Below are 18,406 nucleotides of genomic sequence, written 5' to 3' on the forward strand. Positions count from 1 at the left end.
ATGCTAATTTATGTCGGAATACATTACTGACGTCATTGGCTGGGTTCGGCCAAATAGATATCAATTGAATACAACATTCCGTAATGATAACAAAAGGTAAAAGCAGTATAGGGAAGCGCAAATAACAGAAAATGTGTAACAATTAGGTAGCGATGTTCTCTGCAATAGTTTGCTCCAAATCTTAGTATATACGTTATAATAAGCGCGTATATTAGACGTGTATAGTTAAATGCGCTTACGCTTCAGATGCCGACTGCAATAATATATCTAATTTAGCAAGTGTTTATGTGCAACACTTTCGACTCTGTGGCCTTTTAAACGCGCTAACGCTTCCGATGCCGACGAAGTAATCTTCGAAAATATTTTAACGCAAACAAATCAAATTTGGAAAGTCTTCATGTGCAACACTTTCGCCGCTGTGCCGCAATTGTGAATTGTTTTGATCGGAAGCCGGGAAGCAAAGCTTGTGAAATAATATACAAGTCGGCATGACAAAATGACAGCACATTAGATCATATGTTGGTATTATGTTGACATGTGTTTGCATTCATGGTTTATCCGGATGCAGGTGCTGCTGCCGAAATAGCTGTGAAGCGCTTGTAAAAAGAGCGTATCCTTTCTCATTTTCGCATTCAGTCCGAAATGCGAAGGTGAAAACATGTATTGCCCGGTTTACGGTTGTAATAGCGACTTCAAAAAAAAAACGAGTGCTATCAATTTCTTTCGGTTTCCAAGTGGAAAATCGGCAGCTCAGCAGAAGAGAAGAAAAATTTGGATAGATTTTTGCAAGAGGAAAGGTTTCGAGCCATTGGCGAACAGTAGAATTTGTTCTCTTCATTTCGCTGAAGACGCCTACCAACCTGGACATTCGCCACAATTTTTGAAGCAAATGTCAGGAGTCGTTTCGCGTTCAGTTGAAAAGCGATGCTGTGCCAACCTTGAATAAACCTTTGCCTGAAACAGGTTCAAGTAAAACAAGGATTTTTACAGAAAAAAGACAGCGTAAAAAGGTAATATAGAAATATGACGAGAACGTTTCGTTAGGAAGTGTAGAGATTATAGTTGAGAGCCGTAGAGGCTTACATATGCGGTAAAATAGAGTTATTCACACATATAGCATGGTAGGCATTACTGAATTTTACGCCAATAATACAAACATTTGTAATCATTTATAGAAACTCGAAGACCTTCTAGAAGCAAGTAAATCTCAACAAAACGATTCATCTTCAAGTGAAAATGAATCCGAAGCCGAAGGGCCACAAAGTTTCTCTAATTTGGAGACGTTAGACGAAATACCCAACATTCAAAGCACAGAGGAAGACCGAGTGGAGAAACAGATGAAGATTTTAAACACAAGAGAAAGGTCAACACAAACAAGGAAAAAACAAGGGACCAGGTCGATCAGAACACAAACGACATCCACTTCGTTTTTGACCTCTTTGGAAGCGCAAACGGTTGTGAGCGACAGTGATAACATGCCTTCACGTGATGTTGAAACAGAAACACCAGATTTCGTGCAATCTACGATTACAGACGTTGACGTTGAGAGCATGCGGAGCAGCAGTTCAAGCGTAGAGCCCATAACAGTTGGCTTACATAGTGACTTTGACATTCCAGAGGAATCGTCGTCCACTCTCAGTGACGACAGCAGCGGAGAAGATACCGATTCTGACGAACGAAGAGTTCTAGAGCATGGCAAGTCCCCACAAGACCAGATCAAATTTATTGTCTTCGAAGAAGCAATTCTAGATGTCTTTGGTCAATGCGGTCAGTGTGGTGTGTGTTGTGACCATTGCAAGTCAAATTGGTTCCTCGTGTTGCATTGGTGTCACATGTACGGTCCAGCCTGAGCATAATTTTCAGTGGACGACTGGTCCCTCGTTATCCAAAATGCCAGTATTTCATCTGCTACTAGCATCTGGCATTCTCGCAACCGGAATGGAATCCTCAAAAGTTCTTCGTCTATTTCGTTCGCTGAACATTCCTAACCTGAAGCAACGGGAGCTGTCGAATATCTTAAAGAATTATGTCATTCCCTCAGTTTATGAAGTGTGGAAAGGGGAACAATCCGCTAGGTTACGGGATATAGGAGATGAACGAATTGTCATTGCATCGGATATGCGCGTTGATAGTCCTGGTCACAGTGGGCTTTTTGGATCAGGCAGTACGCTGGACATGGGACGGAATATCATATTAGATACCCAAGTAATCAAAGTAAGTTTGAAACCTGAATATGGGAAATTTAATATAAAATTCCCAGTAAAATAAAATTGGATGAAGAAATGTGCTTTTTGGATATCTAAGTTCTTTACATATTCTTGTTTTTTAAGTCCACTGAAGTGAAGAATTCCAACGCTATGGAACTGGAATCCCTTAAGAGACAGTTGAAATACTTGGAGGACAATGGCACTAAAGTTGACAAGTTAGTTACAGATAGGCATATCCAAGTGTCCGCATACATGGCAAATGAGAAGCCACAGGTGGAGCATGCCTATGATGTATGGCATGTAGCAAAGGGTACAGTAAAACATTATAACAAATAAATCTGAAAATAATTCACTTTATATGCCAATTATACCCTTTTTGGTGACCTGCAATACCAATATAATAAACATGAAATTAAAATCAGGAATTTCTAATTTTCAAGGAGAAAAAAAGAAGCTAACAAAAGTGCCAAGAAAAAGAAATTCAGGAAAATTCAGCCATGGATTGGGGTATCTATATAAATATAATTCTGTATCAGTTTACATAGCAAAAAACAATTGTCATTGGTTATCTTAGTTATTAATATTTTTTCATTTACTTGACAGTCAATCATTAATCATATTTATTGGGTTGGTGACTCCAGTGAGACTGAGGATGAAAGAGAGGAAAAATGGCGCAGTATTCTAAACCATATAATCAATGTTCATGAACATGCTGGCCATAAAGTGTTTGTAAAATGTCTCCATGGCACAATTGAAAGAGACTGGATTAAAAAAGGTTATAAAAAATAGCAACACTATGGATGAATATATATATATATATATATAATTATATATATATTATTATATATATATATATATTTATATATTGTAATGTGTGTATACATGATTACAGGATCAGCTGCTCACAAAAAATTGGAAGAGATGTTAACAAGGCCACGGCTCATTTCTGCAATCCGCAAGTTATCGAAATATCATCAGACATCTGGTTTGGAGGCCAAACATGCTTTAGACAACTTACTGGCCTCAAAGAACACTTATCATTCCTATCATTCATTGAGTGCAAGGTAAAATTTTTAAGTTTGGCCAACACACTGTTTGAAAATTGTGACATGCAAAAGGCTTTATTATCTTTGTGTATTTCAAACCAGATTGTACTGTTCAAACTTGCACTACAATGAAAACAGCAACAGAAAGCAGGCAACAACTGCTGATGGAAAGCTGAGATGGGCCATATCTTATCCAAAGGCTTTTAAAGGAGAGAAAGCTGTGGCAAAACCTTTAAAAGAAAAACCGACCTATGGTATGAATTTCATCTTCCTGTTAAAAGGCCATATATACAGCACACTTTTAAGCAGGGAAAAAATCAGATATTTATTATATACCAGGTTGATAAGTTCACAAATTTAAATCTAATTTTATAGAGTATGTACATTTGATATTAAGTCAAGTTATAAAACTCCGAAAGCAGTACCCTACATTGAAGAAGGCCAAAGAACATGCAAGCAATGTACTACCTCCAGAGCCACAATCACTTGTTCAACAGTACTTGGCAGGAAAGGAGAGACCCTCAAAAGAACAAGTCGTAGCTAACAAGAAGTCACGATTCAGTAAGCCAGCTTTACCTACAAGTGTAAAAAGAAAAGCTGGTGTCCTTGTGCATGTAAAGGTAAATGCGCAACACGAAAATGTGACTGCAGGGCAGTGGGAACAATCTGTGATAAGGAATGCAAGTGCCAAGAGGCCAAATGTATCAATCGTGAATGAGGTATTCCTTTCACGCACAAATATATATATATATATATATATGCTCTCAATTGTACATACTTCAAGAATTAGAACCATAAAGTAAAATATTACCGTTTTGATTTTCTTGCGTATTTAAAGTGAGTGTATAAACCGTCAGGCGACTCGAAGCGTTCTCGTATCTTTGCATATACACAAGCTGGGAAGGGTCTTCGCTTTTTCTTCCCCAAGATCTGGAAAATCCACCGAGAACACCTCTGATACGCTACTAGTCGATAGAGTTTGTGTACTCTTTCTAGATCCTCATCATCAAGAGGCCAGTTTTCCTCAAGGTAACGGCACACATCGACTTTTAGCACTCCTTCTGAAAGCATGTTTTCATTGAATTCTCGATGTGTTGTAACACACTGCTTGTCTTGTGTTTCTGTTTGGTTAAGGAGAACGTCGTATTCGTCGTATTCAATGCTTTCTCGTGGCAACAAAAACACTCAATAGTCTTGTTCGATATAGTGCAATGTCCGCATTTACACCAACTAAGAGTTTGAAGGCGCCAAGCATTTACCCTTTCAAACTCGTGATCGACTTCTTCGTCAGACGAAGACAACTCACTGTCTTGTTCGGAACCGCTTTCAGCGCTTAAATGGCCTGTTTCTGCCCCAACTTCTGGTTCATACTGGTACGGCAACACTTCTTCTACTTGATTTTTGTGTATATCTTCCATACTAACAATAAAAAGCTACAAACCTTTTCGAAGCTAGCGAGCGAGTCAAATTTTTAAACAAAAATACACTGTTGTTTTGATTCAACCCAGCCAATGACGTCACTTCCGGCAATATAACCCGAAGATAATTTTTCAAAATTTTATCCAAGATGGCGGGCAAAGTATCAAATTCGAATGCAAATAACTGGTCGATAAAAGAGTTTGATAAAGAATTATTGTTTTTTTTATTGTAATACCCAACGTTTTAAAATAGCCAATAAAAATTTTCGTTGCCAATGTCTTTGAACGTTTTAAAATAGCCATAAAAATTTTCGTTGCCGTTTTAGGACGTTGTTGTGCTAGAATTGATGAAAAGTTTATGTTTCGCGCCGTTTAAACATCACATGTACTGATGTAGTTACAGGAAACGAAATTACTTTATTCTATGAATACGATCAAAGAAAAGAGATATCAGATAGGGATTCTTCATATTTTCCTTCGTATAAAAGCCAGTTCTTTGGCCTGAATGCATGCATGTGGCCAGGCTCAGTATAGCGATGTCTTACTGAGCTAGAGCGCACATCAGCAACGGCCTTCGGTCTCTCTCTAAATGCTCTGTTTTAATTTTTCAATATGAAATTGTAATGACGATGCATTTGGGTAATTCACACAAACCCTGTGTGAGCCGGCATATCTCTGTCTCGAAATTTGAAGTGAACGTCTAGCCGCATATCAGAGCGCAATATCTTTTCAATATGCCAAGTCTAAAGGAGCCGTTTTTCATTGTTTACTAAACTATTGTTAAAATCTCTTTTCCCGAGGTAACAGTCATTAATCCTGCTGACGCGATATCACGAAAAATGATAAAACATCTGTTTGCCTGCATGCATGAATATCAGTCCGGCATCCAAAGATCAATAAATTCGTGTTGTTTACATTCGAAAGAAAAACGTAACCCCTTTGAACAGCGCTAAATATATTTAAAAACTTATCTGACATGTATAATTGCGCAGGATATCGACTTTATCAAACCAAGTTGTTATAAGACCGAGTCTCGAAGCCGTCTGCATGATCATGAATTAACAATTAATGTCTCAAACAGTCTTCAAATGCTGAATGGTCAACGAAACAAACTCACTTGCAGAATTTATACAATTAAGCTAATGGAGGGAAACGTTTAAGACTGATCCTACAGAGGTAGTGAAGATGAACCCCATTATACTGGGAAACCCCTTTTGAGAGTAGTAATAAAGAAGTTCACCCCCTATACAGCTATAGTCATTATATATTTCGACATATTAAAAGGCATCTTATCGGCGTTGAAAATTTTATTTTTTAATCCCCAAAGTGTCAGACTTACGTACAGCTTGTAAACACAGTAGTTTGGCTGCTATAGCCGTCAGTCTGAATATATCTGAAGTGTTTGCCAAATTTGCTTACTATATATAATATACTAATATATTGCCAACACTTTCTGATCATTAATTTCCTCAAATGTCTGACTTATATCCTTAAATCAAAAAGCATTATAAACACAGACATTCTTAACATATTAAAATAAGCAAGTGCCTTGATGGAAAGAATTAACTTTTTTTAAACATGCCCTTTCTTATACAATTGTCGGCAGATTATAACCGGCCAAAAAGTTATTTGTATTGAGTATTGAGTAAAAATTAATATAAAATCGAGCACACGTGACAAAGTTTTAAAATCTTATTAAAACGACAAAATTTCTTTGTATTTTCAAGTTCGTATGTTCTCTTCAGGTCTAAAAACTTCCTTTTTCCTTGCCAAGCTTATTAAAAAGTACTTGTGGGAGGAAATTAACGGGGAAAACAACATTGTCTGACATCTTCTTACACTAACTTCCTGCTGAATTAAGACGTATATAGCTACAATGTTCAGAATTTGACAGGAGACTGACAACAGTGACTTGTGTCTGTGAAAAGAGCCGATATGGATCGTACAGAAGGCTTACGATCTAAATAAATACTGTTTGTTCGTGAATCTTGCCACGTTTTACAACACGATAAGATATATTTCAAAACACGAAACGTCTTCTTGCATAACGTTGTTGATCACCTTCCAAATTCCAATATTCCACAAAAAAACCTAATTTTTTTTTCTGCCGGATGGCAGAGATGTCGTAATTTTCAACTGAATGTGTTCAATTTTGTTCTCAGCTATATATTTACCTAACAAATGATATTGAATAAACTGTCTGGTTCTTTGTCTAACGAAGTATGTCTGGCGGAACATTAGCTGAACAAATCTTCTTTAATGAGAACATATGAGCAAACATTGAGAGAAAACCCAGACACAAATATTGATTTTATGAATATAGAATAGTGAGAAAAGGAACTTGATGTTTCAGCATAAAATATAAACAAAAGACTGCCATTGAATTTGCATGAGTCAGAGAGCAATGCGGAAGACGAACTCTTTAGTTGTACAATGGTTTTCCCGCCCATTATACGATGCTACTGACTGACATTGTAGCCAGTACCATGCACATTAAGCTGGAACTTAAATCGATGAAAAATTTACTTAACTTCGTTTTGCGAGCAGTACCGCATAAGATGTTACTGCATGTGATAAGCTGTTCGTCTTTTTATACGATCAACCTTATAATCGTCCGATGATAATCATGCTATTGTTGTTATTTCAGTCTGGTTCAGACCGTATCACTATCGATGCGGAAGAGTGTTGACGTATTTCCTAAATTGGAGCTTTTCATCTCACTCTCATACTTAAGTGTTGGGAAAAGGACAAAGGACAATAATTCCTTTCTTGAAGTAAACATGCCAAAGCCAATGTCAATGATCTATCCAAAATTCTTCACCGATTACTATACTAGCCCTATCCAAACAATTTTATATCATCTAACATCTTTCCAGACCATTCCTCAAAACTGAACGCCCAGCTAATCAATTTCATATCATCCAACATCTATATCCAGACTATTCCACAAAATTTAAAACGCAACAGCTATCCGGACTATTTCACATCACCCACCACTTATCTTCACTATTTGACATAACCAGACACTTTGTTTTTAGACTATTCTACATCGCCCAACAACTATCTAATTCACATGACCCAAAACGCATCAAGCCTGCATAACACGACCTTACACCTGTTGAAACCATTAGTTTCGCATGGCCATACATGTCTATTTAAACTTTTCACACGGCCAAACACCAGACAAGTCGGCGGTTAATGCAAAATGGCGGCCACTCTAGACATTCAAACCATTCTCTCGAGTATATTAAAGAGCTGTGATGTCATATAGACATCAATAATTTAGATGCTTAAATTTAGCTGACGCAACTGCACTTGTACGGTATAATAATATGGAGCTCATTTATATAGCACGACACGGCGTGTTTGAACTTTCCCAAGCTCCCTTGTAATCACAGGAGATGTTTGCTTCAAACACAGGCACGTTTAGTGGTATTTCAGCAATAATGCATTTGGCGCCAGTTTGGAGACTTCATCGCTTCTCTTTTAAATGACATGACGCACAAGAAGGCTCTTAGCGCCAAGTACTTGTCTAGTCATTGTTTGAATATTAAACAGGAATGTAAAGTGTTCTTCCTTTGTCTGGATTGTTAAATGGGGAAACTAAAAAAAATGCCAAGAATCCTCGTAACTTGTCGTTGACCTCGCTTATGAGGAGCTTATCTTCAGAAGAAGTTGCATATGCCGACTATTCAAATCTCCATCTTTCTTCACTATTTTTTTATGAGTCTTTCCGAGTCATCACGCGCTACATTCCTGCATGGAACATGTTTAAAAAAAACTAACAGCAAAACCATTGACCGCAAAATACAAACACGTCGTCGCAAGAATTAACCGTCCTGGACATAGCATATACAATGTTAAAACGTTTTAGGCAAAAATCACAGGCCGATATTTCTGGGGAAGGCGAGTGTTGACAACTGTTGAATGGTAACAAACAAAAGCGAAAGGAAAACAAAGTATATTCATCCATATAATAAACATATTATTCTATTTATCCATATAATATACACAAATGATATATGGTTGTTTGAAGGATTAAGCCGCGTCTACAAGGGCCAATTTCATCGGCGATTTTGTCTTTCATAAATGGCGATGTTATTGTGCGAATTATACATGCACTTCTATAAGCTGGGCGAAGTAAAGTAACATACTCTGTTAAATTTACATAATAGCATACACCAAGAGAAGTAAATCGACGTCAAAAATTGTGAAACTATGGTGTCAAGCCACAAAACTCTTCAAAAAACAAGTCAGCGATCAATCTCGCTTCGCCAGTTGTCTTCTACTGTTGTCGGAGACAAAGAAACTCTAAATGGCTGCCAGGAAGATAAAACAGGAAGGCGGGGATCATTTTTGGACAAAGAAACAGGCACATTCACAAAGGCAATTGTGGGAGTAGAAAAAATGTAAAAAAGCCCACAGTCTGAAATAAACACTCAAGTCCTCCATACAATATCAACGAAAACTCGGCATTTTGACGCCCAACTCACAGACTGTAACGCGAAGAAGTCAAGAGCGTTTGACATTCCAACATGACATCATCAATTATACCGGTGGTACGTAGTATAGTCTGGAGTGGAGGTGTTCGCGCCAAGTTTAATTATAAGCGAATACTGGACCGAGGACAACTTAGGAACTAGAGAGCAGTGGCAGTGTGTGGCAGTGTCGATGAGGAGCGGCATGTATAATGAAATTAGAGTACCAGCACTCGAAAGAAGAGGACTTATGATGCCGGGGTACAAAGCGCTGTTAATGCCTGTTATATGTTCGTAGTGAAGACTTAAAGAGAGAAGGTGGCAGTTGATCAGGGGCAGGTTGCATGAAAGCCGGATGGCGCTAGGTTTTTTTAAATTTCAGCTTTGGAAACAACAATTATTAAAGAGGATCCTCAGGGATTTAGGAATGCTAAGATTTAATTAAAGTTATCAGTGCCAAAAAACGGTTTTAATGAGCGATTGAAAAAGCCACTATCTGGTGGATAGCGCTATCCGGCTTTCATACTACCGGCTCCAGAAAGATATCTGTCATTTTGTGTGCAGACAAAATACACTTTTGCAAAGACGAAGACGCGGGTTGACGGACCGAAAGCTTTGCATCATTGAAAATACGTCAAATACGTATTGAAAATACGTAATCACAATCGCACAGAAATGTTCATTTCTTAAAATAATTTATATTACATGCAAAATACTTGTCTAGTCAGCTAAAATCTTTTGCAAGCGAAACAATATTACATGCCTCAAACTATTTACATTGTCTGACAAATGGCTTGAAAATCTGCAAAGCCTTGATATAAGTGGTAGTTTCATAATCATGCTGTTAATATATTGTGTCAACTGTACCCAAATTGTGTGTATATATATGCATGGATATATACATACCTCTTTTATTTGAACCATATGTTAGTTTTTAGCCTCAATTGAAATCTCTTAATTATGTTCTACTTATCTTGCAATCATGTCTAGCATCATGAATAAATTAGGTGCATGTCTAAAAGAGCTATATTTAACCAGGTTGCTAAAAGATTTAATCTAACCTAATAACCCAATGCACTTATGTATGTTGGCCATTAATTTTGATTTCAAGGTTTAATCCAAGATCAAATTACGCTTTCTGCAGTATGTCTGAGTGGCCATTGTTATCCTGTAGAGTTTCTTCGAGGTGAAATGTTTAAGGTTTAAATTTACATCACATTCTTCTGACAAGTGTTTTTTTTTATTTCATCATAACTAACCTACATAGCTTCCATCATAGCTAATAGGTAAATATAATCAAATCAAAAATTAATCAATACAGAATGATTTGCATACAGGCAGACTGCAAAGTATGTCATTGTCCCACACAAGCACTTAGCAACTGTAGAAACTTGAGCAATCTAAATGAAATCTTGTTGAAAACTGTCGACCATAGTAACACAGCACATACAAGACATGATAGTTCGCATCAGAATTGTGAGACCAAACCAAATAAGCAGGCATTATTCTGCATTTCAGACACATTAAAATAATCCTACATTTAAATTTCATGGTTTTGAAGTTTATTAAAATATGACCTTGATGATTACTTGATCAGTCTCTTCTTGGAAATGATAATGCATCTGCAAACATTGGCATCTACACTTAACCTTTACATCTGTAATATCTGACAATGCAAATATGGTACCAGCGATAAACAATTTTAGTCAACTTACCACTGAGTGTGGTATGCACTAGAAAGGTATTTAAGGTCATTAATCTTTATTATTTATAGAACACTTGTGCAAAATCTAGATCTCTCAAATGTTTTATTAGGCTCACTCACGAAAAAGAAGCTATTCACTTTCTGATATAACCAATTTAATATTTAACATTGCGCTGAACGCGGGCGATAGTATTTAGGGTTGTTTACAATCTTTTTAAGCCAACCTACAAAGAAGCTTACAACAACATGGTCGAATTACTGACCGATCCCGTCGTACGAAGGACCCTTGTTTAACTAAAAAAATCACCAATATAAATCTCCCTTTCTTTTAACGAGCACACTTAAATCAATAATTGCCCTGGATTTTACAAGCCGCTCAATACGCGCGATAATATTTCGGGGTTGTTTACCATTATCAAACACAACGTACAAGAAGCCGCTCACAACAACATGGTCGAATTACCGATCACGTTATGAACAGAAGCACCCTTGTTTAACTAAAAAAAATCATCAATATAAATCTCCTTTTCTTTTAACAAGCGAACATAAATCAACAAGACACATAAAAGCTGCAAATGACACTTGAAATTAACCGCTTTTTACCGACAAGATAATGTTAACTGATAAAACTTCGAAATAACGGTCAAATCAACGTTGCTGTCCCGATCGAGCCATGCATAAATCAATAATACATTCACATCTTTCTACACAGATAACGATTTAAAATACACCACAAACCTTATTTGAAGTTCTTTCACAATCTTTGGTGTAATATGGCATTCATGTTGAACGTTTTCACGACGAAAAATAACAAATTTTCAACAAAATCTTGCACCTGCTTTGAAAGTTCTAAAATTTAAAGTGCCAAATTGCGACTTCTTCTTCGCCCTCGGGTCAGTCGAATGTCACATTTTGCACGTGACGTGCGCTCACGTGTGTCACTGGTGTCAATCTCAATCAAGGCTAGTTTCCACTCAGGAAAAATCTCCTTTGGATCGGAACGGACAGGAAAATTTCCTTTGTCGGTGAGTTCTCAGGCGGCGTTTATACAAAGGAATCTTTCCTGTCCTGTCCGATCCAAAGGAGAATTTTCCTGAGTGGAAACTAGCCTTCAGAGGTGGCAAAACGAAACGAATATTATTGAAATACCATTTGTTCTAATGTCCATTCAATACACCAGGGGCCAGTTATATACTTAAAAGACTAGTTAACTTTCTACTGTAGTTAGGGACAGAATTTGCAAGTCGATTCGTGTATTTCTGAGTTAACTAGAATTTAACTATGCAAAATGGAGTTAAAGAGTTTTATACAACCTGTCCCAGTTATTTTTGCAATTTCCTACGTCGTTAAAATATATTTCCTTACAAAATATGACCATATTTTCTACATTCTAATTCCTGTACATTATTATGTTGTGGGAAACGTTCCAGTTCTTACAATCCCGTATATCGTCCTTATCAGTATCAAACATTCTACGTCTTTTGCTTCTAAACATATTTTGTCTTCGCCGGCGTAAAACCGCTATTCGCAGGGTTCTCGACCGTCGAAATTCACAGGTGGATTCTAGTGATTGATTGATTTGCGACCAATTACCATATATTGCGCGCTTTGCGTAACATTTTGCAGATAAAAGTGACAGCTCCGGAGTATTGAGTAGTATGTGTTCAGCGGTCGTCAAGGGCTCCACAATGAATAAACTATAAATCTGGTTATCCGCAGCTGTTCATTGTCAGTGCAAACAACAACAGATTTAGCCGGCGGCTATGTTCCTGGATGGAAAAGCTGTACTCGTTCAGGATTCCAGTATAACTTAGCAGATTTGTAAACCAGCGACCAAACGTAAGGAATAAAGAATTCCTCCGGTTGCTCCTCTTCCACATATTTGAACTTCAGTTCAGGGAATTTCTAAATAAAAAAATACAAATTTGAATGTTGATGAACAAAGCCCATCCAATGGGGGGGGGGTGTAAATGGAAAAATTAACCCAAAGGGGGGGGGTGTTGGTGGAAAAATTAAGAAACCAACCTTGAGTCTATCTCTTGGCCATTGTAGTGTGCCCTGTTTGATAACATCCAGTACGACCTGAACTGACAACGTCTGCTCCGGATGTTGCTCGAGACGAGCACTGAAGAACGCCAGAACCTTTGAGAAGAAGAAATATGGCGGGATCTTTGAATGTAGGAATGAACTTCACGCTGAACATCTTTATGGACCTCGAAAGGTATCTTACCGTGTCGATGTTTTGAATAATATCGTGAAACGTCGGGTGTGTCCTGAACTGTGCAAACAACTCTCGCCTGTGCAGTAAAGTGTACACAAGATTCGGGTTATGATGGAGCGTGTTTGTAAGACACGAGTTTATTATCTCCAGAACCATTCGAATCACTTCTTCAAGGATTGCCAAGTCGGAAACCTGTGAAACACATAGAAATACACGTAGTTTAAAACAGTAAATTTATATCAGACGATCGTCGCATGAATCATGATTGTCGTCTTGCTTAGTTTGCTAAAAAACTTACAAAATCTTGCGGAAAATCTTCCTGCATGACCTGGTGGGGATTTTGCTCAGCCTGCTTGATCTGCTCTTGCACGCGGCCATGTTTTTTCGCCAAAACTGCGTACAGGCTGTTGATAACAGAAGCGAACTTGCATAAGTGTAAACGAACGAGAAACACAACACTGGTGTCAGAAAAGACACATTGTTTTATTCACCTGACAAGTCGTTGGGTGACGTACGGGTGCAAGGCATGGAATTGTGCCGACATATTCGCCAAGGCTGCAAGACAATTCGTATGAAGGTATTTGTCCTAAAAATCGGAAAGAGAGTTAGAAAAACGTCAAAAACAGAGGGGGGGGGGGGGGATGAAACAAAAAACCAACAAACAGCATGAATCAGGGGAAAACACTAACCCTCATCTTAGTCATATTATATTGTATCGTTCTTATGACCACCAGGACAAGCATTCCTCCTAACGTGATGTTATTCACAACACGATCCGTAAACCAGGGAACCTCTGGTAAAACCTGAAAGCAAGAATAACAAATATCTCCTATATCTTTCTTTGCTGTGGAATTTCTGAAAACTCAGCGGGAATTTTAACTCCTACCACTTCATGTACGGATTTGTTGAAATTCTCGTCTTGACTCAAAATTAATAAAACGATCAACGCCATATAAATGTGATGCGAGTTTTGCTCCTCGGCTGTATACAACAGTTTTAAAATAGGAATGACCTAAATCAAAGGAAATATTTGGTCTAAGATTTATATACGTTCAAGCTGCGGCGAGTTGGCCCGATTCAAACAAACTTTAATGATATAAAGGTCTGTTCTCACGATCCAATTTTGTTCGATTCAATTCACTTCTGATGGATGTTTTATAGTCCGTTGTCTTGTAATGTATATCAGCAGCAAATCCACTAAAAACTTAACACAATGTACCACAGCTTCATCAATAACCGACTATATTTCATATGTCAGAAGTGAATTGGATCCTAGAAAATTGGATCGTGTGATCATCTACGTCAAAACTTTGACATCGTGCAACAGCGTATAGTCTCTCAACCGCGGTAGATATTAAGCGGCCAAGTTCATTGCTTACCAAATTATCGATGTCGGTTCGCGACAGAAGATACGAGGCTATCGTAGGATTACGATGCAGCAACAGATATAACAGCAATGTCGTTTGATCTGTGTGCAGTTGACTATAGATTGGAAACATTTTATCAAAATAAGCATTATTTGGGAGAAAGAGAGAGTTAAACAATCCCCCCAAATCAAATCCATCCCTGCTGATATAAAATGTCGTAGGTTCGTAAACAAAAAGATTTACCTGCATAGAGTGGTGTAAAGTACTCCAGCATTCATATAAAAGGACGCTTGTTCGGTATCCTCGGACGAGGTGCCGCCTAACAACACAAAGGCATGCATGAATTTGACTTCCACTGTTACTACCGCTATGCCTATCCACGCTTGTGGGTGATTGGTTAATCTGATAGAGTTATCGCATTCGCTTAATGTACCCTCAATGCTTGTGGTAGTTAAATCTGAACAGTATTATATTGTTTACAGGTTTGCCATGTATAAAACTGGAGCCTGCAGTTGCTCCCAATTCCGTACGGCTTCAGTTGATAGTGCGGGCACTTTTGGGGGCAACTCAATAGAATCAAACCAACCTTTTGGTTTCGAGTTGGTGAACGTAAACAATGCCAGGCGATATAGATTTAATTTCTTTTCTTGAGTGCAATGATTTACCAAGATCAGAAGAAGCAATAAACTTTGATTTGCAAGCAATGCGTCGTCTTGTTCCACTGTTTCTTCTTCGCTACCAAACCACGACATTAACGTTCCTTCAAAAATGACGCACTTCACATTAGACAATATACACCCAATAAAGTCTCCAACTTTAGAGGGATGTATTTTCTTCATTTCACAATATTCTACTGGCAAACTTTGCGAGTTAACTAAATTTAGGACGCTCTTTCAAATCATGGTAAGAAAACAACTTTAAGATCATTTCGATGCATATTTTTAAGTGAAAATAGTTGTGCTTGACCATATCGTTTTGACAAGGAGCTATCGAGAGGGGCATTGGACCAAATGACAAAGTTTTTTACTCAATAAATATGAAGGGAAACTCTTCAGTTACTTACCTATAAGTCCTTTTCCGCGAACAGACTTCAATTCATCTGGTAAAGGTTGCTGTTTGATGTAGTGTCTTAGGAGTTTCATCACTAACTTGTCACTTCTTTTTGAGCTACACGTTCGGAGAAAAAACTTCAGAAAATCTGATATTTGAGGAATTTAATGCATTATGAGGTATGTTTTTGAGGAAATGCTAAAAATAGGTACAATTGCGTACACGCGTGTTTCTATAACCGTATCTTTAGAGACATGGGAAAGTATTTATATTTCTTCTTAAGAGCTGAATTGAAGACCATTATTTGGTGATGTCAAACCATCTTACCACTTTCCATTCATGACAATTTGATAGATGACACTGTTTGAGGAGGCATCCGGATCAAACATTTGTACAGAAAGGAATATGATCAGCGTGTTTATTGCCTCCAGCAACAAAGCATATGTTTCGTCACTAGAAAACACAACAAAATAATATCACATCCTGAAATCTGCACAGTAACCATCTGCAGTATCATTGAAAGAAACAGTATTCAACACATGTTATTTTTACCTATATGGAATTTCTGTTAGTATTTCAACCAATGTATCAATAAAGTCATCCAGAAGACCACACTCTAGAGAAATGAATTTGGCACCAAATCTGTTTATATAACTCTTCTACATCTAACCCCATGCAATCTTCACATGCTTTTCTGGCAGGGGGAGGGAAACACCTTGATGTTCCAGTACCGCTTACAAGACCCCACTACAATAATTTAGTACCTTGAAATTTACTATTGTCAGGCGATCTTTGAATTTCTTGAGAGACCTGACCGGCCAGCTTTCCTAAATATAAAAAAATACTTTCACCTATTCAGTATTCTATTTTCTGCATAAGGAATTTTTATTGATTAGTGTGTGAATAATTAACCAATGGACGAGCTTCAAAGAATGCAAACCTCTTTGAAGTTTTGATGCCTGGGCCAAAGTAAATCCTCCAAAATGAACAAACAAATCCTCCTCTCTTGAATGTTCAATGAAATATTTCACAAAACTTCGAATCAACAACAAGCAATTGAACACTTCCCAACACAACGAAGTACTACACAAAATTCAAAAAAAAACATTTAATTAATTTGTATCCCAAAACTCATCTTCAATCATTGAATATAACATACTCAATCTTTCCATCGCATTTCCTCAATTCTTCAACTTTCCTCTGACACAACTCAACCAGCGTGATAAAATTTCCAGTTTGTAAATTGTTCCGAGCTGCAATCAAACAAAAATCTTTCAGAAAACACTGAAATGGAAACTTTTTATTCCCTTCTTATTTGTTCTAACAATGTTACAACATTCATGGCACAAGCACTTTGCTTGCATCCCTAAAACTGCCGCTTGTTGCCCCAGGTCCACCACACACTATCACCAATACTACTCTGTGAATTCAGAATTGAAATTACCCTGGAGTACCCATCTCTATTGATATGTTAAGATAAGAGTATTGGAGTTGTTTGATTCCTTCGTTCATTCAAGAATAATAGACATCGAAATACATTAGACAAAACCTTTCTTCTGAACACTTGCAATCTAATACGACTCTGAATGACAAATTATCAAAACAATAATACTACAATGCATTTATACTACTATGCAAACAATACCTAGATTTAAACAGAGTTGTTCTGTTGCTATTTCCAGCAATTTAGCATCGGATCTACAGAAAAAAAGAATGTGTTCAACAATTTTTCCATCGATTATTAAATAATAACAACAACTGTCCCCGAACTCTCGGAGTGTTTAGAAACGTCTATATAATATTGTGTAGATTCCTTTGATTAATCCATATGATTCCTTTCTGTCGGACTTAAATCAATATACGTGATACACAGAAAGGTTTCACTTGTTTCTCATCCATATGATTAAACATAACAGTCTGTTTGAACAGTTATCAACACTCACATGCTGTATATATTTGCAAAACTGAACGCGAGCAGTTCCTCCCAAAATTGACCCCCTTTCGCGATACTTTCGGTTCCTACAAGGCGCTTCAGAAGAACGTTTTCCTTTAGTTCATTTATAGAAGATGGCTTCGCTCCCATTTCCGAGTCTTTCACGGCAACAGCGCTTTTCAATGAGTCAAAAATGGCAAAATTTTATTTCGAAATGGTTTCATTCTGATGAAAACATTGGGCGGCCATTATTTTCTTACGTAAAGCGATGACGTCAACATTTTTCAAGTAATTTCCATTTTTTTCACGCGAATAGCCGCCGTTGAGCAAAAAATAACACAAAGATTTGCAAAGATTTCACAAAATGACTTTAATGCTCATGATTTATTTTCGCGTCTAAAATGCAAACAACTGTATGTTATAACGTACATATATATGCTATATGTTATGTAAAAACGACCAACGTCTTAACCCACTAAACCACCACAGCATTTGTCGAATGGTATTGTTCTTTATTTGACTTAATCCTGTCGCTATGAAAAGGTCAATACTCCTCACCGTCTTCGAACCATCGGCAAGCGACACGCGAGAAAAACCCAGCAACGTCCTGGTCGAGGTTACGTACAACCTGGATTATGAAGCTAGAAAATCAAAAATCTTTTCCAGTTCTTGAATTGACTTGAATGTCTTGAAATATTCCAGCAATTCTGTCAACAGTTTCGCATAAGATTTCGTATGCCTGAGAAAGAAAGAAAAAGGATATCGATAAATAAATATCGAAAAGGAGCCAAATATTTAAGTCGCTCAAAAAAAAACTCCTACATTCCCTTTACTAGTATGAAAGGTGGTCAAAACTACAGAACCAAATATGCAGAAGATTTGCTTTGTGTCTCTCCAGGTTAGAAGATGCGCTTGCAGGCACATACCTGAAGGAATAGTTTTTCTTTATAATAATCTTCTGTAACAACACTGACAGTCTGC

General features: G+C 37.4%; 2 protein-coding genes and 1 long non-coding RNA gene across 3 annotated transcripts; 2 read left to right on the plus strand and 1 right to left on the minus strand.

Annotated features, from left to right (window-relative positions):
- The first annotated feature begins 902 nt into the window (after nt 1-902).
- On the plus strand, nt 903-2,543 carry LOC114544587. Its single transcript, XM_028563178.1, has 4 exons — nt 903-1,010; nt 1,176-1,776; nt 2,042-2,214; nt 2,331-2,543. The coding sequence occupies exons 2-4, from the start codon at nt 1,338-1,340 to the stop codon at nt 2,541-2,543; spliced, it is 825 nt and encodes a 274-aa protein (XP_028418979.1). The 5' UTR covers nt 903-1,010; nt 1,176-1,337.
- A 129-nt stretch (nt 2,544-2,672) lies between these two features.
- On the plus strand, nt 2,673-3,718 carry LOC114544585. The gene is made up of 5 exons (XR_003690470.1): nt 2,673-2,714; nt 2,811-2,982; nt 3,100-3,271; nt 3,356-3,507; nt 3,629-3,718. It is a non-coding gene; the product is annotated as an uncharacterized LOC114544585 (long non-coding RNA).
- An 8,327-nt stretch (nt 3,719-12,045) lies between these two features.
- LOC114544586 (dymeclin-like) lies at nt 12,046-17,697 on the minus strand. Its single transcript, XM_028563176.1, has 18 exons — nt 17,436-17,697; nt 17,138-17,190; nt 16,652-16,745; nt 16,433-16,575; nt 16,257-16,319; nt 16,045-16,108; nt 15,820-15,945; nt 15,506-15,609; nt 15,029-15,202; nt 14,686-14,761; nt 14,455-14,557; nt 13,962-14,087; nt 13,765-13,878; nt 13,567-13,661; nt 13,374-13,479; nt 13,085-13,267; nt 12,880-12,996; nt 12,046-12,759 (listed from the first exon to the last, which is right to left on the minus strand). Exons 1-18 carry the CDS (start codon nt 17,573-17,575, stop codon nt 12,616-12,618), a joined length of 2,025 nt encoding a protein of 674 aa, XP_028418977.1. The 5' UTR covers nt 17,576-17,697; the 3' UTR covers nt 12,046-12,615.
- Between the last annotated feature and the right edge of the window lie 709 nt (nt 17,698-18,406).

Source organism: Dendronephthya gigantea, unplaced genomic scaffold (assembly GCF_004324835.1).
Source record: "Dendronephthya gigantea isolate DGI-Jeju-01 unplaced genomic scaffold, DenGig_1.0 000855F, whole genome shotgun sequence".
NCBI lineage: Eukaryota > Metazoa > Cnidaria > Anthozoa > Malacalcyonacea > Nephtheidae > Dendronephthya > Dendronephthya gigantea.